At 34.8% G+C, this 23,217-nt stretch overlaps 3 protein-coding genes and 3 long non-coding RNA genes across 10 annotated transcripts; 3 read left to right on the forward strand and 3 right to left on the reverse strand.

The window, feature by feature from the left end:
* Positions 1-4,109: 4,109 nt before the first annotated feature.
* On the reverse strand, positions 4,110-6,442 carry LOC126634528 (protein trichome birefringence-like 43). Its single transcript, XM_050305043.1, has 5 exons — positions 6,066-6,442; positions 5,463-5,634; positions 5,166-5,341; positions 4,920-5,081; positions 4,110-4,641 (listed from the first exon to the last, which is right to left on the reverse strand). Exons 1-5 carry the CDS (start codon positions 6,353-6,355, stop codon positions 4,338-4,340), a joined length of 1,104 nt encoding a protein of 367 aa, XP_050161000.1. The 5' UTR covers positions 6,356-6,442; the 3' UTR covers positions 4,110-4,337.
* LOC126634533 (uncharacterized) lies at positions 5,574-5,876 on the forward strand. The gene is made up of 2 exons (XR_007627382.1): positions 5,574-5,660; positions 5,708-5,876. It is a non-coding gene; the product is annotated as an uncharacterized LOC126634533 (long non-coding RNA).
* A 2,369-nt stretch (positions 6,443-8,811) lies between the features above and the next one.
* Positions 8,812-13,594, reverse strand: LOC126634529 (protein trichome birefringence-like 43). 3 transcript variants are annotated; one of them, XM_050305045.1, is made up of 6 exons: positions 13,490-13,572; positions 13,142-13,429; positions 12,764-12,935; positions 9,843-10,018; positions 9,549-9,707; positions 8,812-9,237 (listed from the first exon to the last, which is right to left on the reverse strand). In XM_050305045.1, exons 2-6 carry the CDS (start codon positions 13,393-13,395, stop codon positions 8,901-8,903), a joined length of 1,098 nt encoding a protein of 365 aa, XP_050161002.1. In that variant the 5' UTR covers positions 13,396-13,429; positions 13,490-13,572; the 3' UTR covers positions 8,812-8,900. The 3 variants fall into 3 exon arrangements, with proteins under 3 accessions (XP_050161002.1, XP_050161001.1, XP_050161003.1); XM_050305044.1 differs by having other exon boundaries at positions 13,142-13,594; XM_050305046.1 differs by lacking the exon at positions 13,490-13,572 and having other exon boundaries at positions 12,764-12,910; positions 13,142-13,376.
* A 975-nt stretch (positions 13,595-14,569) lies between these two features.
* On the forward strand, positions 14,570-18,274 carry LOC126634531 (uncharacterized). Of its 3 annotated transcripts, none has more exons than XR_007627380.1 (3): positions 14,570-15,190; positions 15,413-16,377; positions 17,696-18,274. It is a non-coding gene; the product is annotated as an uncharacterized LOC126634531 (long non-coding RNA). The 3 variants fall into 3 exon arrangements; XR_007627379.1 differs by having other exon boundaries at positions 14,579-15,190; positions 15,413-15,699; positions 15,970-18,274; XR_007627378.1 differs by having other exon boundaries at positions 15,413-18,274.
* Positions 18,275-18,752: 478 nt separating this feature from the next.
* Positions 18,753-22,949, reverse strand: LOC126634527 (protein trichome birefringence-like 43). The gene is made up of 5 exons (XM_050305042.1): positions 22,253-22,949; positions 20,504-20,675; positions 19,538-19,719; positions 19,290-19,448; positions 18,753-19,180 (listed from the first exon to the last, which is right to left on the reverse strand). Exons 1-5 carry the CDS (start codon positions 22,576-22,578, stop codon positions 18,880-18,882), a joined length of 1,140 nt encoding a protein of 379 aa, XP_050160999.1. The 5' UTR covers positions 22,579-22,949; the 3' UTR covers positions 18,753-18,879.
* On the forward strand, positions 18,909-19,834 carry LOC126634530 (uncharacterized). The gene is made up of 3 exons (XR_007627377.1): positions 18,909-19,057; positions 19,226-19,414; positions 19,529-19,834. It is a non-coding gene; the product is annotated as an uncharacterized LOC126634530 (long non-coding RNA).
* Positions 22,950-23,217: the final 268 nt, after the last annotated feature.

The following is a 23,217-nucleotide window of genomic DNA, read 5'->3' on the forward strand; positions in this document are numbered from 1 at the left end:
ATTAGGGAACTTGAGAAAAATAATTTGGTTGCGTCACTGAGTCCAATTCAATGAACTTAAGAAAATTTGAGAATTAATTAGTGTTGTTCACAGTTAATTTGGGGCATTGTCATTCATGGTTTAGAGGAAGAATAACTGGAAATCGATTTGTATGCATATGTTTCATGTGTGGAAAAGAATCATTTAGCTATCCTTTCATTCACAACTTAATTTACTTGCTGCAATTTACTTTTGTTTTAATCAAATTCGTCCAAAATCCCCCCAATCATTGTTTTGTAGTTAGTTTAACTTAGTTTTCAGTTTTACAAGTTTAATTTGTGTTGATTAGCATCCCTTCTAATCCCCGGAATGTTGGAAATGTTCCCTAAAACCAATCATATGATGATACTTTACGGACATTTCACATGTTAAACTAATATAGTTTAATATAAAGGGCAAAAATTATTGTTTGAAGTCGTCTCATATAAATGTTATACGCTTAAACGATAAGTCCAAGGAATATGTAATTGGGAGAATGCAATCTAAAGAAGTTAGATTCATGAGACCATTCTCTTTCGTATACATATCCTAAACGTTCCTGATCATAGAATTGCCAATTGGGCATTAACAGTCTGTTAAGATCAGTACGTGTTATGTCTTCTCTTAGGGATAGTGACTGGTCTCTAGTCATTGGTGTGACTGACATCAAGACAAGCATGTAGATGCTCAATAGAGAATGAGTCCACTGAACACGATCAACAAGGAGTTCTCATACTCATGTCACATGAGAACTCATGGTTGGGATAATGCAAAGTAGTCATTTGACCTGAGGCATCATAGTTGTCTTGTGGTTAGGTCCTTGATCGTTAACTATGTCAAAGTCACTCCATCAGAGGGTGTCCACGGCATAGTTGGGATTAAGCCACTTAGCCATGAAGGCAAGTGAATGCGCAACAAGGGATCTCTAACCTTTAAACCGTTTGAGGGAGAATACTCTATGATATGATTAAGAATATCTGGCCAGAGTATGAATGAGATTTAGGAAATCATTCCAAATCACATTCAAGGTAATCATATAAGTAAGAGAATCACATTGGATAGTAGACATGGATAAACTATCAAACCAAACAATGTGGTCAAGAGTATTGTATTAAAGAAAGACCGTATTGCATTGTAATCATAAACTGAATAGGTTCTCCACCTCTTCTGATTAGCTTGGATAACCATGACATACTGCTAGGTGTCACTCATGGTTTGTGGAAGCCCTAAACGTGTATAATCACTAAAGGGAGAATTGAAAGTAAGTTTCAATTCACAATCGATTTGAAAGAGTTCTAATCGCCCACTGCCTCGCTAAAAGGAACCTAATGGTACACCGTGTAAGGTAGAGATTGAAGAAACAACGGAGATGAGTAAAGATAATTAAATGGTTTAATTATTTATGGTAAGGATTAATTAATATGTTAATTAATCAAACGAATAAAATTCGTTAAAGACCTCGGGTTAGTTTTGGGCCTCAAGGCCCAATGGGCTTCGAACGTCAAGACCATTGACTTAAGTTGTATGACAACTTAATGACTAATAATTCTCAAAGGCCTAAACAGCCCAATAAAACCCTATGGCCCGCCATATTGATAAAGGAGTGGTTTTAGACTTATTACAAGTTTGCCACTCCAATGAAGGTAGGTACAAATGTGACTTTATAGCCTTTTCTTCATTAGGGTTTCTTTTGGAGAAAAAATGAGAACACAATGTCTCTCCCTTTCTCTCTAGGAGGCCGGCCCCCTTGGAGGAGATTAGCTAGCAATCTTCCCTCTTCCAAGGTCACTCATCTCTTATTTGAATCTCTCCTTGGTGTGAAAAAATTAGAGGTTCTCAACTTTGGGAACTTGGAGAATCCTTTCAACCATCCTCATCCAAAAAATCCATGGAGCTAAGAAGCAAGGAATGAAGGCCCTATCCTTGGGTGATTAGCCTTTGCTTATGCAAAGAGGAATCAACAAAGGTATAAAATTTCTCAACTCACTTTGTTCTTGAGTTGAGTCTTGGTTCACATAACTACTAGGCTTTGAATTTCATGAGTAATGTTTTGTTTTTAAGTGCATACAAGCATGATTCCGCCTTTAAATGTTAATTACATGCCATAGATGTTGCTCAAATGAACATGTTTTTCACAAAATTTCCGTCACGGAATAGAACGATGTTATAACTTTATTTAAAAAAAATGGAACTTTCATGAAAAGGGCTTTAATCAAGTTTATTTTAATAAAAAATCATGTTATAATTTTATTTAATGAAAAAGACTTAAATTTTAATGAAAAACCCTTAAATTTTAATAAAAATGACAAACGAACTTAAATTTTAATGAAAAATATATAATTTTAATATTTTTAAAAAAAAATCTAACATGCTGACCCACGCATCCTTACACTGTTTATGAAACTTCTATAGTGTTTATGAAAAAGACATAATTTTAACATTTCTATCCAATGTTTAGCATTGAAAGTTGTATAAAAAATGTTTAATGTTGAAAGAGACCTCGGACCCGATCTCATTGAACATATATATATTTTTTTACAACTCAAATACTCTAATTAATACACATTTATACTGGTCTTTGTGTATATGATGTTTGTCCTTAATTATTTGCAAAAATAATGTAAAATATACATGAGCTGTATTACCTGTGTATAAATCTTTTGGGCAAATCACCTTTTTCTCTCCGTAAGTGAGAGCCTTTCTCTCCGTGAGTGAGAGTTCCTTCTTCCCTTTGTGTGAGGGTTTCTAGATCCAGTTTTCCATTTAGCCGCCAGCCTTAGCTATGGCTAAGGTCAGTGGCAGTCTTTTCTTTATGTGTTTTGTTGTTCTCTCCCTTACCTCCTGCTACTGTTTTGCCCCAGTTATCATTTCCCCTCTGTTTGTTCTTTCCACCCCATATGTTGTCGATCCTATTAGCCGATGTCCTCATAACCACTCTTTTCTTCTCCATCCTTTGCAATTTGTTTTGTTCTTTCTAATTTGGTTCCATCTTTCATCAATACCTTACCTTAGCCAATTTGCCATCACTTTCAACTGCAATCTGTTGCGGTATATCGAGAGGGTGTGTAGAGCTCCGGTGTTTCCACCGGCTCGGGTGTTCGCACCACCTCCTTCTCTTGGTCTGCCTTTGTTGGCAATGTCGCAAGTGGAGATCCCACTAGCTTTCTTCATTTTTTCTACCTGGTGGCTGCAATCGGAGAGGTTTTCTTTGATGGATGATGGCATCTTCCTTCCTTCAACCTCTGAGGTGTCGATTGGTCGAATCTATGGTATTCGTTAGGTTTCATGGAACGTGATGATCAAGAGGTGCTGCGGCGGCGGGGATTGCAGCAGACTAGGGTTTTCTATTTTCTTTTGGTCTGTTTATGTTTTTGGGCCTAATCTCTTGGTTAGGCTCAGTCTGCTTTGTCTGGAAGGCCCACCTTTTTGTTGTTTATTATGTTTGGGGCCTTGGCTTTGTAACTTTCGTTTTATGTTGGCAATAAAATGCCTTTCTCTCCAAAAAAAAAAAAAAAATTGGACTAGAGGCACAAATTGGTCCTTCCTACCTTTGCTAGTGGCAACATCGTTTTAGGGTAACGATTTCTTCGCCCTCTTCTTCATTTATGCACTCATCGCTTTGTTTTTATCTCTTGAATTTCTTTCATGTTACAATGCATAAGAATTATACTTTTGATGACGTCCACAATTTGATTAGACAGGCCGCACTAAAGATACCAAGGCTTAGTTTGACATTGATGTGCTGCGAAAACAATCCTTTCAAAATTACTGTGTGAGGAATCATTTGTGGCAAAAAGTTCTTTGATCTCTGGTAAATTATATATTTAGAGGTATATTCAATTGAGATTTTAAGAGATTTTAATGAATTATAAATTCATGAAGTTTGATGGCATTTAATTGACTGTTAGAGATTTCACGTAAAATTTGAGTAAAATGTCTCAAAATAGAAGAAGAGCCGGAGAGATTCGTGAGTGCTTAATGGGCCAACATCTTTATATAGAAATGGCTCACTCAAGCTTACTAGCAATTTACGGGTTATTGATAATTATAGTCCATATTTTCCCGGCAACAAAATTACAGAAGATATCACATAAACAAATGAAACTATTTATTCGAAATTCGAATACAGGCTACGCAACCTTCAACTTACAAACTGCAACCCAATGCTAGCTTTCAAGTGGAAAACATTATTAGTAATTATAGAAAAAGAAAATGATTATTTAATCTAAAGGAAAAAGGAAGAATGCAACAACATAATATATATATATATATATATATATATATATATATATATATATATATATATATATATATATATATTAGCTATGGAAGAGTGCTGCAAACAGAATTTGATTCCAACTATCCGGAACGCCGGGAAGACACCAATGGGTGCAATCTATGTTCCGGTGGCCACCGAAACCATAGACCGATGGGTGGCCGTCTTTCCTTAGTTGTGAAAGAGTTGTTATGTTGAGCAAATGAACTGGCTTTGACATTGTCCGCAGCACGTTTTCTAGAACAACTTGTGCTGGATGTGAACCTCCTGGATATTGTGCCCCCATCACTGGTGCCCTTTGTCCAAAACAGTTCCCTGATTTTGCATCATCGCCCCATTCTCTTGGACTGGCCATTACCACAAACATCAGATTAGATCACAATTAATTGTACGAGGGAGAACTAATCGTCATTGCTTTTATTTTTGGAACAAAATTAATGGTCAAAGTTTTTTATTCGAGCAACAATCTAATCTAATCTAAGCTACAGGGACAGTGATTCGAACTTGGATGCAGAAGAACTTGTCTATGTCAACTTGGCAACGACTAGGTCTGCAATATTGTCAAAGTTGAAGTAAGCGGATGATGTTGTTTAATTAGGAGGTCCAATTGCTTAATTACCTTTACCTCATATGATCTGGAGAAACACCTTGAAAGAAGACCTTAGTTTTACCAGGATCCACATTGGAGTCCACCCACCTAGCCCATGTCTTCAAAGCTTTCTCATATGCCATCATGCGATCAATGTCTTCGTGTACGTTGTTTACGCCATATCGAACTTCCTCCCACCTGCATTGCTTTTGTTTAATTAATGTAAAAACATGAAGAAGGCAAAAGAAAAAAAAAATTAGCAGAACATTCATGCGTACGTACGGCTGTTTTCTTCCAGTATGAAGCCACCAATGCCAGGTATTGAAGACCAAGACATCAAAGGTTCTCCAATAACTCCCATTCTGAATCGAGTCGAGCATTAGAACACGTCTGCTGTTCTCATGCACAATATCTACTAGGAAGGCATTCCGGGACAGTACGATCGAAACGTCGTAGGCCTACAAATTAGTGCAAGTGAGCACGATCGCATCTTGTAATTAACATATTTCGTGTGATTAAGGGAACCTGATTAGTAATATGACGGGTGTATTAGAGGGAAATGAAGCTAGTTAGCCTTACCGGAAACTTGAATGTGGAGACACCTCCAACCCTGTTTGAGGTGTAATTGGCTTGTGGCACTGATTTATGAAGTAAACATGTGAGGGACTGCCATTGATTTATGCTTAGTGAGTCCCCTACAAATAGAATGCGCTTCCCTCTAAATTTTTCCAAAAGGCTTTTCCCATCCAACCTACATATATACGTACATAATTATGGGTTAATGATAATTCTAAGAGTATAAATTAGTATATGAAATGCTTGAGATGACACTTTTTTTTTTAGGGAAAATGACCCTTAATTAGGAATAATAGAAATGCAAATTATGACGAGGTGTTGCTCCCAAAATAGTTTAGAAATTAAGGATGATTATTGTAGCATGCATTAACCATGTGGTAAATACTTTCAGAAAAAAAAAGAAAAAAAAAAAGACAACTCGCTACAATAAACATATTTTAACATATGTTTATGATCAATTTGTTGACATTATTGAAAACTGACCATTTGTACAACGAAATGCCATAATTTTTTTTTTGACAGTCAGAATATGTTTATTGTATAGTGGCGAGAAGGACTGGATAGAGAAGATGAAGAGAGAAACAAAATGATGGATAAGAAATGTACGTTGGTAATTTGCATGAAGTGGGCTGCCATCTGTAGTTGAGATACTCATTGTCTGGTCGACCATTCTTTTGGCAATCGAATTCCTTCCAAATGAAGGGACAGTCTACTGAATTGTAGAGAGGGTATGACTTATCATATACCCATTCCCCATGGAAAAGGTCACACCTAGACCCAGACCCAGAACCAGCACTGTTTACATGTTTTATTGTCCCTTGACTCACCACCCTTCCTCCTATTTGACACAAAAGAGAAAATATCAATGCTGCAGAAAATATAGAGGAAGCACCCATGTGGCACAAGAGGATGATAGCTAGCTACAATATTCTTAGTTGCTTAGAATTATAGTCTTGCTTTTGTTTAAATAAGGGGGCGTCCTCTATATGCATAATCTTTTCTTAATCGATATGGCAATTAAGGGCTTGTTATATATTAGCTTTTCTTGGCTTGATATATTAGCTTTTCTTTTATAATTGAACACCCTAATTAAGAAGAATATATTTTGATTGCTAGATCAGCAGTTTAACAACATAACATTAGTAATTAGTTAGACCATTGATTGGATGGTTTGTGTCTTCATATCTAGAGTTAAATTCTCTGTTTGACGACATATTTGACAAAAGTGAATTAATCACTCTTTATATTGAATTTTCCCAATATAGCTTTTGTTCAAAACAAAGGCTCTAATACAAGTAAAGGTCCTTTTTTCAACCCCACAAAAAAGCTAAGGTCTTAAACCTCTTCATATTAATATTTAAGTACATTAGCAATAAATAATCATGTTTTCCTAGACAAAATAATCCAAGAAAATTCTAATAGCGTTCGATCTTTATCTAATGGTGAATGAGAAAGTAAAACAACAAAATATTAAATCTGATCCCCTATTGGATTAAGATTGAATGGTAGATGGCCACTTCCTTAAGTCATGTGGTTTAGATAAATACTAATATACTATATTGCGATACACAATGGAAGGCAAATAATCTCCATATTCCTATCTAATTGACTAGATATTGGCCTTTGCAAGTGGCAAAATTAGTGGTCGAGGCTTGAGTAGTTGAGGCATATAGAGGACCTTATTGTTTGGATTATTCCAACTTCTGAGTGGCTTTTCTCCACTCTAAAATGATAAGGTTGGAGGCTAGCTACCTTCAATTCGTCACATTTTTCTTTTTTCTTTAATTTTGTGTTTTGGTTCGATCGAACCTATACAATATACATGCAGCTCCTCAGCGTGGTGTCCATCAAGGTTCCAACTTGCAGTAGATATATACTGAACTACGGTCGCTTCAGTGATTGCTACGGCATAGGATTTACTTCCCTCTAAATTTCCTCCTTTTTTTTCTCCCATCTTTTCACACTTTTTTTTGTCTTTATCTCTAAAAAAAAAAAAGTCAATACAAGATATTGATATGACTTAATCGTAACCATTACCACGTCAACCAGTTGTTGGAAGGTTCTATGATATATGCTGCATTGGGGCCCATTGCTGCAGTGTTTGTCGGGACACATGTGCCTGTCATAAAAAAATTGTCTACTTTTGCGAAGACTTGTATTTTTGTTAAACAGTCGCCCCACCTGGTCATTATGACTCCCCTTGAGAGGGAGAGATTTGATTAAGCAATCATAAGCCAGTCGGTGACACAATCATTTGATTAAGAAGTTTACTTACTTGTGGCACACGCACCACATATATAATCTAGTATAAAATTAATACATATATTAACTATTCTAAAATTAATTCATCTTTTCTATTGACAGAAATCAATAGTGGGACGCCTTTATAACAACAATCAAATAGATTCACTAGGTTCACCAAAGGCTTTGAGTGTCAATCCTCCGAAAACAACTGAGAATCCAACTTACGAAAGGGCCATTGTGTTTTCAACCAAACAGGATTATCTTATTCTATTTACAATACGGTAGCTTCTTCCACTTGTTACTTTAAGTTCATCTTTTTGAAGGAGAAATAAATTTATTCAAAGTTTTCGAGCCTAATAATACAATCGTTTATTTTTTAGGTCTTTTATCAAAAATTATGTCTATCAAAAATCATTCAAATCAGAAATCATATGATCATTGGCTTAAATGATAGTCATTTTTAGTGTTTTTTTTATTACAAAACCGTATTCATTCATTTTCTTCACTACAAATGAATGTTTTATTGATTTTAGATTTGTCTAATTTTTTGCAGGGAAGATTTGTAAATGATGAATTGAAATCTAGACGATTCGAATTCTTGAAAAAATTATGGAGTGACCTACAAAATTTGTGTAAAAATTAGACAAAATCCAAAACCAGTAAGTCATTCATTTGTAGTAAAGAAAATAGACGAATATGATTATGCAAAAAAAAAAACACTAAAATGATTATTATTTTACGTTCATATGGTTTTGAATGTTTTGGTGATTTTTGGTAGACATAATTTTTTAGGGAAGACCTAGAAAATGGATTAGATCATTGAAATACAATACAAAGTGAGCCAACAAAATATTTGTCAAAATGGGTGTAAAAAAGTGTCATCCTAACCTAAACCTATATAATATATGTATATGTGTGTGTATATATTTATGGTAGATTTATCCTAAGGGGCGAGAGGATAAGTAGGTATTGAACTTGTTATCCACAAAACCTCTCACTTATAAGTGAAAAAAAATACCAATAGACTGTATTAGTAAGTGCTCGTTTTTACAGTATATATGTACTTGTTCATAACTGTGTTACTTTTGATGAATAAAGATGATGCTCATAAGTTGAAATCGCATGCTTGCGTAAGTAAACCATATTAATTGGATGGAATCGCCAATTGGACTAAACCTGAGGGCTTACATCTTACTTTTAATTTTCCGAGTCCACATACACATAGTAACTGATTTTGCTTTGTATCAGAGATGCGTAGAGAAGCTGATTCCAAGTATCAGGAACTCCGGCTAAACACCAGTGGCTGCAGTCCATGTCCCTGTGACCGCCGTGACCGTACACAGATGGATGCCCATCTTTTCTTAGTTGTGAAAGGGTTGTGACATTTAGCAAATGAACTGGGTTTGACATTGAACGCAGCACTCTTTCTACTACTACCTCTGCTGGATGTGAACCTGCCGGATACTCATCCCTCGCCATTGGTTGCGTTTGCCCTTCACAATGCTTTGAGGCTGCCTCTCCCCATTCACTTCCACTGACAAAACATTGCACAACTAGAATGAGACAGGAAAACAAAAGGTTGCAGAAGAAATGTAAACAAAATGAGCAAACAATTGTGTTAAAATAAGGTAAAACACTAGCTAATTGATACTAAATCCTAAACCAATGTAACAATGTTTCCTTATGTGATGAAAGCCACAAGATTTCTTACCGGATAACTGAACATGTGCATTTGAATAAAAGTTCATATTGTAAAGGTTGACGTTCATAATTTGATAACATGTTGGACCTTATAGAATAATGCGGTTACATTACAAACAATGTGCTACATGAAATTAGCCTTACTTATTATGATCTGGGGAAACGCCTTGGAAGAAAACTCTTGTTTTTGTCGATTCCAAATTTGTATCAACCCATCTAGCCCATGTCTTGAGCGCTTTCTCGTATGCAACCAAGCGATCCATATCTTTGTATGTATGGCTTCCTTCTTGAATTAGATCCCAACTGCAACACATACGTTCATTTACTTAACGTTGTTAATTAACCAAATTTTTACAAGCTAAATTTACAAATTCAATTATTTAAGCAGTTTTCTATCATCTAGCACAGGCCCATCGGGTGTTGGAAAATGGAGCTTACGGTTGCTTCCTTCCGGTGTGAAGCCACCAATGCCATGAGTTGAAGACCAAAACATCACTATTCCTCCACAGTTTCCCACTTTCGATAGAGTCGAGTTTAAGAACTCGACCAGCAGTTGTGTTTATTGTATCAACCAGAAATGCATTCCGAGAGAACATGACCTTCATATTGCATGCCTGCAGCCAGATGTGGAACAATACGGTTTTAGAACCACTTGATGACATCAAATTACTTTAGCTAGGACCATTAATAACTGACGTGTGTGCGATTGAAAGTTAATGTTCTACTCTAAAACTAATTAGCAATAAGGGAATTAACTTGATTCTTTACAATCACATGCAAGGTTTCTTAATTCTCTGACGTGGGGCAATACTCTACAACATCACACACCTCCTCACACGTGACGATAATCAAGTCAAAGACATGGCTGACACATATTATATCAAAGTAATGATGCACTTGCAAAATTTATTTACCAAATTTTGTTCACCAAAGAATATGCGGTACTGTGTCGTTATTTATTCAAATCCTTATCTATATCCAAGGAGGCCAGAGTCGTCATGTACTAAACAAATTTAATGAACGTTATATTATCCTGGTAGCTAGAGATTTATAGGTGGTCTCACATTTTTTATATCTTGTTTGTCAAGTTTTGATGCTGATAGGCTATATTTTAGGGAAGAGATTTGAAACCAAGGAATCTCTAATTAAAGAAATCTATGATTAATATTCCATCCTAGCGGTTGCTCTTTACCGTTCACATGCATTAAGCTTACCTAATTTCCAAAATAATTGCCGGTAGAGTAATGCATGAATCATTACAGCATAATTGTCATCTTTTCTACTATTTTTATAGTTAGGAGGACCCACTACATCTACAGTAATATACTTATATGAGACCCCAAAAATAAAAATAAAAATAAAAAAGGAAAAATCAGTATCTGGTTCTTAGTTTTTAATGTTTATTGACTAAGACCTTATTAGTTTTTAGATTTTGATCAAAGTTCCTAGCATTAATATATTAATGAATTACATGTAAGTTACATAATTTTTTATAATGAAAATTAGTAATTGATTTAGAGTTTTAATACTCATACCCTTATTAAACTCATAATTAATTTTCAATTCAAACATTTCCAAAATATAAAAAATAAAATTAGAATAAGTTTGTACCCATTGAATTTTTATAAAAAAAATTGGATAAATTACAGAAAACTACCTCAACTATTGGGCCAGTCATAGTTTCATACCCCATCTTTAAAAAATGTCAATGTCATACCTCATCTTACGAATTTGTTACAATTTCATATTTTCCGTTAGTTTGTCTGTCAATTCTTCCATTAAATAGTGACGGGCCCACTTTCAATTCCAACTAGATTAAAAAAATTAACTAAATATTATAAAAAAAAAAAAAAAAAAAAACAACAACAAACCCACTCCCAGATCCCCTTCCTTCCCCCTCACCTCTCTGCAACTCCCGCTCTCTCTTCCTCATCTCCACCTCTGCGCTCCTCCCCCTCCCCCTCATACACACCCATCACCCTCTCCATGTATGCCCACCCACTCTCCTTTCCCATCGTCGTCGTCTGTACGATTCATGAACCGCCCTAGATCTCCAAGCCGTTTGATTTTGGTGAAGAATTAATCTGCAATAGCAAGAACAATAACAACTAGGCCGTTGTCAGTGAGAATCGGAGGAATGGAAGGCGATTTGGTGAGAGGGCTTTGTCGGCAATGGGTGTGTGGTAGGGTTCACGAATCGTATGAACGACGATGACGGGGAAGGAGAGTGAGCATACATGGAGAGGGTGATGGGTGTGTAGGAGGGGGAGGGGGAGGAAGAGAGGGCGGGAGTTGCGAGGGGGAAGGAAATGGATCTGGGTGTGGGTTTGTTGTTTGTTTTTAATTTTTTAATCTAGTTGGAATTGAAAGTGGCTCCGTCTCAAGCCACGTCATTATTTAATTGAATAATTGACAGAAAATTTGGCAGAATGTATGAAATTGTAACAAATTCGTAAGATGAGGTATGACATTGACATTTTTTAAAGATGAAGTATGAAACTGTGATTGGACCAATAGTTGAGGTAGTTTTATGTAATTTACCTAAAAAATTCAATTTTTTAATCTTATATGTACCAATTCTTAAATATACCAATTTGTTATATTAAAAATGTACCTTTTTTTAATATAAAATGTACCCAGTTTTTATATAAAATTCATATTCAATCTTTTCTCTAATTTATTTTTTTTAATTTATATGGGTACATTCTATTTCGTTGATTTGAGAATGCGGCCATGTCAGAAGTTTAATAAAAGAAATTTAATAATGTTATTAAGCCTAATATATATATTTTTTTATGTTCTAAAAAAATGTACCCATATTTTGGTACAATAATTTTTTGGTTAGTTTTGATGAACGTACCCATGTATGTATATATATACACACAATATATTGGGGAGTATAATTCATCTTTAATATTTTTAATCCTATAAATTATGAGTTCTATTTAAAATCTGATTAATATAAATAACTATAAATTTTATTTTTAATTTAAAAATATAATAACCTACATAGAAATACATTATTACATTAATGTTAATGTAAGAGACTTCAATAAAAAACTAAAAACCAAAAAGGTTCAGTCAAAGAACATTGGTAGTTAGGGACTACATCCAAAGTATTCCAATAAAAAATTATGCATTACTGTGAAGGAAAAAGATTATGCACTTCATTTTTATCTTATTTTCTTGTTTTGTTTATAGCTTGAATAAATCACCTGTGAATCAGAGGACAAAAACCAACAAACATTATTTCCCTAGACCTAGGGTTAAAATACAGTGCAACAGTAGGACAACTAATATAAGAAATGCATTAACAATTAAAAAGAAGGTAAAATATATATAGGTATCAATGGTCTCACTGGGAATGCGAATGTGGATAGTCCGCCAGTCCTGTACAGGTTATATTGAGTCTGTGGATTCGCTGTATGAAGCATACAAGTGAGTGACTGCCACTGGTTCAAACTCAATGAGTCTCCAACAAACATGATGCTTTTCCCTCTAAATCTCTGCAAGAAATCTTCACTGTTGAACCTATATATACACCAGTATTAAAAAAAAAAAAAAAATTAAAGAATTAAAGTATTTATAATTTTTGAAACTAAAAGTTGAAGAAAGCATACAGCAAAGGGGTATCTAGCCATTGATACTAAGGGAGGGGGAGGTTTTGGACTTGAACGTAGTGAGTTGAAGAGGAAGACTCTAATCACCAAAGCAATCTACCACTTGCATATATTTACCTTGTTAAGTTGCAGTGAGTAGGCTGCCATCGGAATTTGAGATAGAATTTGTCGGAACGACCATTTTGTAGGCAATCGAATTCCTTCTCGATGAAGGAGCATTGTGATGATGTATAAAGGGGATATGATTCATCATAAACCCATCTTCCTTCGAAAATATCACATCCTTCACTAGAGTACTGGCGACTTCCGCGTACATGATGGTGCAGAATAGAGAGCACCATAATAAATGTGCCAATGGCAAAATTATCCATGAGAGAGAGAGAGAGAGAGAGAGAGAGAGAGAGAGAGAGAGAGAGAGAGAGAGAGAGAGAGAGAGAGAGAGAGAGAGAGAGAGAGAGAGAGGAGGAGGAGGAGGAGGAGGAGGTTGGAGAGTCTCACAATGTATGTGACTAGCTAGGGGGTGAGAATGCATGTATGTATATACGTGTGAAATTACATGTTTCTTCTTTTTGGCAGGAGATTTTGTGGATTAGAGATGAAATGTACTCCAAGACATGGAATTTAAAGATTTGGATTTTGTTATGATTGGGTGGATGGAAAGGACTGGGAGAGAGTTTTGTGTAATCTCCATTATCCACATATATATATATGACACTTTGGATGCGGTCCACATATATATGACACTTTGGATGCGGTCTCTAGTTATTAATATTCTTTTATTGAAGCTTTATCTGTTTTTAGCTTTGATCGAAAGCCTTGACATTAATGTAATAGTCTAAGTTACTATATTTTTTAAATTAAAAATTATGAATTGAAATTTGTATTTGTTTATATTAAGGAGATGGAGAAGTGGGTTGCCCGGGGGGGTTGGGTTCTGGCTTGTTTTGGTTGTTTTTTTTTTTTAAAAAAAGGTAAATAATATTATATTTTAAATGCATAAAAATTACTTTTTTTGTCACGTGTCACAAATGTGGCAGCACGTCAGCACAAATGTGGATCCCATATTACACTCGTTATTTAGAGAAAACCCAACTTGCCAATTTAATAGTAGAGAATAATACGATTAGGCTATAATTTGGAATCATTGTGTTTTGATTTTTTGTGTGTAAACAAATACAATTGAAATTAGTAATTTAAACCACTAAAAATTGAAAAGGACTAAGAAAACTGCCAAAGTAAAAAGAATACGAATCATTTTTAAAATTAAGAAAGGATCCCAAAATAATAGAATAATCATGCAAAACCAAATAAAAAACTTATTTTAGCAATGCTACATGAATTGTACACAAAGTTTTACTGTAACTCTTATAAAAAAAAAAGTTTCCTCTCATATTAATTCATGTACTCATCCTCCATGTTCTGCATTATCCTATTCGGTCAACTAGGTTAAAAGAAATGTTAATTTCACATACAATGAACACCAAAAATTGTAAAAAAAAAAAAAACAGAACCCTAGCTAGACCAGTAAATTATATTATATATATACTAAAAGAGAAAAAGAAATGAAATACTGTTCATAAACACAGTGTGATTCCGTTTTTGCCCCTACTTCTTTTTTGTTATTTCAACTTTGCCGGTTTGCTATGCTGTGGGAACAAAATGGCGATGCGTGTTCTTCCTTCTCGATGTTTCGACTTGCTTCTTTCTCTCTCTGCTCTCACCGATTCACTTCCGTCAACTCTTTCTCTCGCAGTACCCACAAGCTCTCTTTCGCAGAAATGACGAATCCAGCTCGACTTTTCTTTCAAAACTCAGGTCGAGTCCTCGACTTCTCTTTCAAAACTCAGCTCGAGTCCTCGGGTAAAACTCATCATCTTCCCTGATTTTGATGGGTTTTCGTACTGCATCAAATTTTGATAAAAATTGTGAAATTTGGGATGTGGGTATTGATGGGGTCGATAGGGTTATTTTCCTTTCCTCTTCTTTTCTCCTCTCTCTCCGTCTGTGTTTGCCTTTGTTTTGATCTCTCTATCTCTTTCGTTTCGATTCCGATCCGATCGTTTGTGAAGGTGTTTGCTTCTCCCATCTTTTTTGCTGAAGATTTCTTTTGAACCTCGCGGAATCTTCTATTTAGATGCACCATCATCATCAGTTTGACATTTTAAGGTATATAATTTGCTTTATTTTAAGGTATATAATTTGCTTTATTTTCTTTTCCGATTTTGTGGATTTTGTTTCAAGCGTCGAAGGTTACCATTTTCTGAAGCTCTTTGTATTCAATGTGAGCAGTTTCAATTTTTGAGGTTATTGAAATCGGAGTTTCAATTCTTCCTGTTCAATAAATCTCATTAATCCGTGATATTGAATTTGATTAATTTTTGTTTACAGGTGTGATGATTTTGCATTGACGTGAAATCATTTGGCTTTGGAAGGATTGTGCTGTCCAACATTATACACATACAAAAGAATGTGTAACCTCTTTCTTCTAATATATGAAGAACATAGGTGTAGAGTTGAATCTAAGGTCCTGGAATCACAGATGTATTCCCAAATCAGTGTGAAAATGATCTAAGGTCCTGGAATCACAGATGTATTCCCAAATCAGTGTGAAAATGATGAAGCAATGATTACAGAAGCCTACGCTAATTTTTTTGGTAAACACATTGTATCAAAAGGTTAGATTTATTAACCAAATGTAAAGGGATATGGTAGAGATCCCTGACATTTGTATCAAAAAGTTAGATTTATTAACCAAATTATTAGTACAATTCTTGCTTCTTAATATGTATCTAAAACTTGCAAATATCTCCACTTTCACTTAGTAAAAGTGATATTATTGGTGGTGTTGTAGAGGGGGCGAAGAACAAAGAATTTGTGTACAATTTTGAACTTTGATTTTTGTTGTTCTTACATTTTGATATTTCATGTTTTTAATTCTTGAACAGGTGGTTTTTTTTTCTCCATTCCTTCTCATCGTTTTTACACAAGAGGTCAGTTTTCTATTTTTGCTTTTAAAGAGAGTTTAAAGAACAATTGTATGTGATTGATTTTCTACTTTAGTGTGTTTTGAAATTCGTTATTCATATAGTTGTACATATTCTTGATGTGGATTTATTACTTGGTTGGATTATAGATATAGTTGTACTCATCTTTTCTTTCTTTTTGTTCGTATATGTATGAGGAAATTAGAAACAAGTTCAAAGGTCTTGCTTTTTTTTCTTTTCTCAATATCTTTGATTCTATATCAAATTTTCTTCATAATTAATTCTCCTTTGTGAATGTTGATATTGTCGTTAACACTCACAAGAAGGAGTCAAGGACAAATAAGGGAAGAAGAAAATTGTAAAGGCCAGGTATGTTTAAGGAAATCAAACAATTTGTGCTTTTTTTACTGGAGCTTTATATATGTTTGGCATTAGTCTTCTTCCTAAACCCATCAGTTTATCAACTTGGATTTACTTAGGAGTTTTTTTTGTTTTTTTAACTGCATGGGATGAATGAGATGTATTTGATGATTTTTTCTTTTTCCGTAAATGTTGCTCATTATTTTCTTCTATCTGTTTATCCATCTCATAAATAGAAAAAACATAACCAAAACCAGGTTTTGGGTTTTGTTTTCCATTACAGGAGTTCTTTTATCTTTGTTGTATCTTTTGTAATAATTTTAGTTGTTTTCATACATGCCATGCTTTAATCATCAGTCAGTGGATTTTGACCTCTTTAATTTCTCTGATAATGGGGATGGTTTAGATGACATCTTTCGAGGATACCAATAAGCAAGGCCATTTAATTGATCAAATTGGGTGTGAAAAATCAAATTTTAGGGGAAAGTGTGGACATGTAAGATGTCTCCAATTCACATAAATTGAACAATTTGATGATATATTAACAAATGTTAATTGATTTAGGGGAAACAGAGTCAAACTTTTGTTTTGGAGAATTCTTGCTACTGCTTGAGCAATGCTTAGTTTAGACTGTTTTGCAATCTTTGGCAATCTATATCTGTTAAATTGCTGCTACATGGCAATCAAATTTCATATGTATTTATTATACTTTTAAATTCCAACAAATTTGACTGCCGTCACCATCACCATGCAACAAGTTCACAATCGATCTTCATATTCATCTCCATCATTATGTTATTTATTTATTTTTGGCTGTGGTTGAGAAAAACATGAACAAAGAGTGACATAACACACACGCATTCTCTTCTATGGACGTTTCCTCAACCAAATGCTTTTATGCGTATTTTAGTCCTTGGTAATTAAGATTTGTGGTTTATCTTCCCTGCACTTTATATTTTTGTACCTTTTTTTTTTTTCAAAATCTAATGAAGCAACCAGAAAACCCAACTATTCAGACTTTCAAAATTCAATAATAGTATGGAAAATAATAAACAACTGACCTTTTCTATATGAAACCTCAATACCACGTTCATAGCGTGTGAACCTCAATTTTGCTTGCAACTATTAGAAGGCTAAGAGTTAAAGGAATTCAAGTTTCATATAAAACCATTAAGTCTCTCTCTCTCTCTCTATCTCTCTCTCTCTCTCTCTCTCTCTCTCTCTCTGTGCATTGGTCTGTTACGTCTGTCTACTTTGCTTATTACTTACCTTTCTCTTTTCCCTTATCAATAAAATTTTACTGATTGCAATTGTTAAATATTACCAGGGTGCGAAAGGGATCACCGATTTGAAATCTGCACTTCAAGTAAACAGAAGAAAGATATTTTTTTTGCACAAAGTTGAAAAGGATTTAGCAGCTATTACGGACTAATTTTTGGAAACGTAGACGAGCATATTCATCTAGGGTGAGTGGACTCTCCTGCTTCTGCTTCTGTTTTCATTCCCGTGTGATTTCAATTCTCCCTATGCCTATAGTTGGGAAATTATGTCCAATGAGCTTATAATTCGAAAGTTCCCAATATTTGGTCTCTGGATAATTGAATCTGGAAGCATTATACATGTTTGTATTTGAATAAAATTGTAGCAATTGTGAGTGGTATGGTTCATGTCCTTGGAAGAGATCTTATTATAGTTTTTACATAGTTTTGGGACATAATCACTTTTTCATATCATGTGGGGTATTTGGAAAACCTGTACTTGGAAGTGACCTTTTTATGGTTTTTCACAAAGATTTGGGACATTAATATCACTTCCTCATAGGGTTCTTAACTAAGAAGAATCTGTAGTGTAGGATGTTTGATAAGCATCACAATGAATTCATTTGACATCTAATCTCTCACCTTAACGCCATTGTGTTATATCTGTATGAATAGCTATGTGATATATTATACAAATACTATCTTTTGTTTCTTATTGAACATAAATATGTAAATAAATTTTGATATGCATGTAAATAGATTTTAATATATTTCACACGTTTAACACAGTTTTAAAACCCGCGGCATCGTGCGGGCTCAATACTTTCCTACTTAATTAACAATAACCGAACCCTACGCCAATGTTAATTACCCAAGTTTCATCCAGGTCAACGCTAATTTTAATTGTATGATTATTTCTTGAATTTTCTATGTGATTATATATAGCGATTAGACTCTACTTTTCGAACATATGATTAATTTCTGCAGTGGTTAGAGTCTTCCTTTTCGGCCCATTATTTCACGTGTTCAAATCCTCATCCCCCCCCCTCAGTGTAGCTTAGATTATAAATATATTTAGTAAGTAAAAAAAATAAGGAAACCAAACAGAGCACAGCACAAGAAAACTTTTAGCGAATAGCTAACGTAAGATTTAACATAATGAAGCCTTATTTGAGAAAAGCTTAATCAATGATTATTAATCGCCAATTTGGTAAAAAAAAAAAAAAACAATTCTTTGAGATATAAAGAATGCCTAATTTTGAGTAAGAGCTGCATGAAGAAGCACATTCCAAGTATCAGGAACTCCAGCTAAACACCAATGGCTGCAGTCCATGCCCCGGTGCCCGCCGAGGCCATAGACCGACGGGTGCGCATCCTTTCGTAGTTGCGAAAGAGTTGTAATATTCAGCAAATGGACCGGCCTTGACGCGGTGCGTAACACTTTCTCTAGTACTTGCTCTGCTGGATGTGGTTTTCCTGGAAAGTCTGGGCCTGGCAGTGGTTCTGTTTGTGCATTGCAGTTAATTGCTTGAGGATCACCCCACTCTGTTGCACTGATACAAACAAAAAGATTGAGTTTGATTAGAAACTATCAGAAGGTTCTCTCGGGTGCGTCATGTTCGTGCCGTGTTCATACTTGCACTGGCAGTTGAGAATACTTACTTGCTATGATCTGGAGAAACACCTTGGAAGAAGACCTTGGTTTTGTTGGAGTTCACTTTGGAGTCAACCCATCCAGCCCAAGTGGTCAACGCCTTCTCATATGCACCCAACCGATCCATGTCCTTGTAAGTTTGATTCCCCACTTGAATTAAATCCCATCTGCAACGCATTTGAAAACAATCATTCAATTACTTGCGCAACACGCAAACTCAAAGATTGAGTGGATTTCAAATCAATAGGCGTCTTACGGTTGCTTTCTTCCGACGTGAAGCCACCAGTGCCATGAGTCGAAGATTAATACATCGTTTTGCAGCCACAGTTGCTCGTTTTCGGGTGAGATTGAGTCGAGTTTGAGGACACGGCCATCAGGTGTGCCTACAATGTCGACAATGAAGGCATTTCGGGAGAAGGACACACTCAGATTGTATTCCTGAAATTTTTTGAATTGGCATTCATTATGTAAGTAATCCAACCAAATCTGTCATGTAAAACTAATAAATGGCAACTTCTTGATTTCGAATTAACAAAAAAGTTTGGAACACAAAGCAATCATTGTCGTAGGACCAAAGTGCAGCAAACATGATCATTTCGAAACTGAACCAAACAATATCATCTACTTCTTTATGCTAAGTGAGACATTATAACAATATCTCAAACCAATAATACGTTACTATATGAAAATTTCAAAACATATAATGTGTTATTAGTTTGAGTTACTAACCTCATTGGTGTACCTAGTTTAAGTCTTCTCTTTTATAGAAATAATTATAAGAAAAATAAAAACATATATAGATCATCATTTTGTGCATCTAATATATAGATTATAATTAGGTGTAAGTTGAGACTTGAGAAGTAATGCATCTTCAATGCACATAAAACTTAAAACTTGAGGCAAACATATTGAGACCTGAATTTGACTTTCAATAGGAGATTTGGGTCATTGGTGGACCCTATGCCAACAAGGAAAAATTTTAGGGTTTGAGTTTTGACTCCAATCATTTCCAGTGCACATACCGAAATTGTCAAAACTTAAAATTTGAGTTTTGAGTTCATTGTTTCTCCTCCGATGCAAAGACTCAAAACTGAAAACTCAAAATAAGTGTCAGGATTTGAGTCCTTGCATTGGAGATGAAACCCAAAATACATAAATCTACAACTTTTTTAGGATCCAAATATAAGAATTTAGGTCTATAATTTGAGTACGAGATGCTCACCAGGAATGTGAATGTAGAGTGTCCTTCTTTCCTGACCAATGTGTATTTGGTTCCTGGAACAGCTGTGTAAAGCATGCAAGTAAGTGACTGCCATTGGTTCAAACTCAACGAGTCCCCGACAAACATGATGCTTTTCCCTGTGTATGTCGACAAGAAACTACTTCCATTGAATCTGCATCATCAAAATTCAAACACACAGGTCAATATCAAAGTTTTATAACGTATTAAGTAGATAGTATGTTACAAAGATAAGTAAATTGTGTGATTTGTGCAAATGTTCCCTCGTAGTAAATTTATGTTGTTTTATCACAAAATTGTTAATTTGAATTGCACATTCAAATTCCGATCGTGCCATTTATCCATTTTGGAAATTTGGAATCTCCTCTTATCAAGAATATGGCCAAAGAAATCAATCTTAAGATGTATTAATTTCATGTTCAAATTAAGAAAAATGTATGACCAACGACTGTTTGATATTGTTTATGCAAAGTATATTTCTCAATTACGTGACAGAGACTCACTTATAAAAGCAAATATCCACATACCATCCATCAGGCCATAGTCCTCATATAGATATACATACATACATACATAGCGTTTAAAAAAAAGGGGTAAATACTAGTTTGATATTGTTTTTGCAAAGTATATTTCTCAATTACGTGACAGAGACTTTCACTTATAAAAACAAATATCCACATACCATCCATCTGGCCATTGTCCTCACACACACACACACACACACATATATATATATATATATATGCAACATAGCGTTGAAAAAAAAGGTAAATACTCGTTGTGACAGAGACTTTAACTTATAAAAGCAAATATCCACATACTATCCATCTGGCCATGGTCCTCATATATATATATATACACACACGCATATATATACACAGCATAGCGTTGAAAAAGGGTAAATACCATATAGAGGTGCTCTTCAACTTGTATTAAAGTATGAAAGGAACCAAAGTGCTAATGCGAAATGCTACCAACCAATCTCAAATGTGTTGTAATGATGCAAAAATCAACCCAATCATAAAGTTTAAAATTAATAAAATAAAATAATAAAATACTTTTACATGTAAGGAAAGGTAGAAGAACTTTTATTTATATTGTTGTTTTAATGAGAAATATTTAAATGTGGAAAATTAATGTCTACGTGTAATCAACTAAACAGTGTTATGAAAACAACATTCAAAAATCCAAACTTTAAAGGAAAAATACAGCAGAGCAAAAATTAGTTGAACAAATTCCAAAACAATAAGCCATATCACATCTCACATGGGCTTTAAGTTTGCGAGTCTGTCCAGAGTGGCTAATATCGGATGACACAACCAACGATAAAAGAAACAAAAGCATATATACGAGGTTGGAAGCTATTGAAAGTTACTCAAAATTAATTTTCAGTTTTCTGAACCAAAACATCAAAGGCATGAATTCTTTTTTCAAGGACAAGGTTATATGGAGTATCGAATATTTCAGAATTTTTAATCGTTTTTAGAAACTTAGTTAGACCATGAAAGTAAAATTAGAAGGTGATAACTCAAAAAGTTTTGGACCAATAAGTTTTGTAATTAGTTAACCCACATTAGCAATCTAATTATTTGCTCGGATGACCAAGTTTTATCTGAACATGTGTGATTCAAACTGAGACTCTCGTGATACAACATGTAAGAAGTCGGGTAAGAGAATATTATCTATGTATGTATGCAATATGCGTGTATAACATTGAAAATCGTCGCGTACCTTGGTAAGCTGCAGGCAAAGGGTTGCCATCTATACTTGAGGTAGTTTTTGTCCGGGCGGCCATTCCCTACGCAATCAAATTCCTTCTCAATGAAGGGGCAGCTGGGAGCGGCATAAAGAGGATATGAATCATCAAAAACCCAGTTTCCGTTAGAAACATCACAGTCGTTGATATCGCTCCCTACGAGTCCTCCATGCACTTGGTGATGCAGAAGAGGAAGTAGAAGCAGAACTACTGCAGCTCCAATTGCAAAAGAAGCCATGAAAACACAGAGGGATATTAGAAGGCTGGTCCAACTCACAAAGTATATGTATACATATATCATAGAACTATGAAGTAATAATATATATGGTAAAATTAAGGTAATGTGGAAATAATGGAGACTGGGATTTGGTTTTTCCTGGTAAACTAAATATGGAGAGGGAGGGAACTGAAAGAGAGGGAGAGGGAGAGGGAGAGGGAGTTTCAAAATGGTTTGGTGGAGTTAGAGAGAATGTAGATATCTAGGAGGGGACAATTTGGAGCTGTCCATTGGTTAGCTTCTGTGGGCTCACCAAATCAAAATAAGGGAAAACATAACTTTTCAGTCTTCACAACCAAAACTTTACACAAATGATAATAACTAAATGATTTGTTACGTGACAGTGACTTCTCGACCAACAAACGAATTGGCTTCTAAATATTTTCCTGAGTAAATGCAAAAAATAAAAAATAAAAAATTCTGTGTTTAAAATATATGAAAGTGAGAGAATCTTTGTTAGAGATTGAAGTAAAACGCAAATGATGATTACTCTGTTTACGTCTTTATTTATATACAAGTCAGTATAATGGTCCGGAAAGAAGGAACAATGATACTGAGAGAAAACAGTGAGATGACTTGATTTCTTCTGGAGTGTCTAAAATGGTAGCAGAAGGACCCTTTATATAAAGTCCTGCAAGGTTATCTACAGTGTACAAATTGGAT

The sequence above is a fragment of the Malus sylvestris genome, chromosome 9 (genome assembly GCF_916048215.2).
Source record: "Malus sylvestris chromosome 9, drMalSylv7.2, whole genome shotgun sequence".
NCBI classification, from domain to species: domain Eukaryota; kingdom Viridiplantae; phylum Streptophyta; class Magnoliopsida; order Rosales; family Rosaceae; genus Malus; species Malus sylvestris.

Bases quoted from the DNA above. Each gene is read 5' to 3' on its own strand.
- LOC126634528 (XM_050305043.1), bottom strand. From the start codon at position 6,355: ATGGGTGCTTCCTCTATATTTTCTGCAGCATTGATATTTTCTCTTTTG. The intron at 5,082-5,165 runs GTACGTACGCAT...AAAGCAATGCAG, and splicing joins CATACTGGAAGAAAACAGCC to GTGGGAGGAAGTTCGATATG. The intron at 4,642-4,919 runs GTAAAGGTAATT...GGTAATGGCCAG, and splicing joins GTTTCTCCAGATCATATGAG to TCCAAGAGAATGGGGCGATG.
- LOC126634529 (XM_050305044.1), bottom strand. From the start codon at position 13,395: ATGGATAATTTTGCCATTGGCACATTTATTATGGTGCTCTCTATTCTG. The intron at 9,708-9,842 runs GTAAGCTCCATT...TATGTGTTGCAG, and splicing joins CACACCGGAAGGAAGCAACC to TTGGGATCTAATTCAAGAAG. The intron at 9,238-9,548 runs GTAAGGCTAATT...ATGTTTTGTCAG, and splicing joins GTTTCCCCAGATCATAATAA to TGGAAGTGAATGGGGAGAGG.
- LOC126634527 (XM_050305042.1), bottom strand. From the start codon at position 22,578: ATGATATATGTATACATATACTTTGTGAGTTGGACCAGCCTTCTAATA. The intron at 19,720-20,503 runs GTGAGCATCTCG...AAAAAATTTCAG, and splicing joins ACTCTACATTCACATTCCTG to GAATACAATCTGAGTGTGTC. The intron at 19,449-19,537 runs GTAAGACGCCTA...AATGCGTTGCAG, and splicing joins CACGTCGGAAGAAAGCAACC to ATGGGATTTAATTCAAGTGG.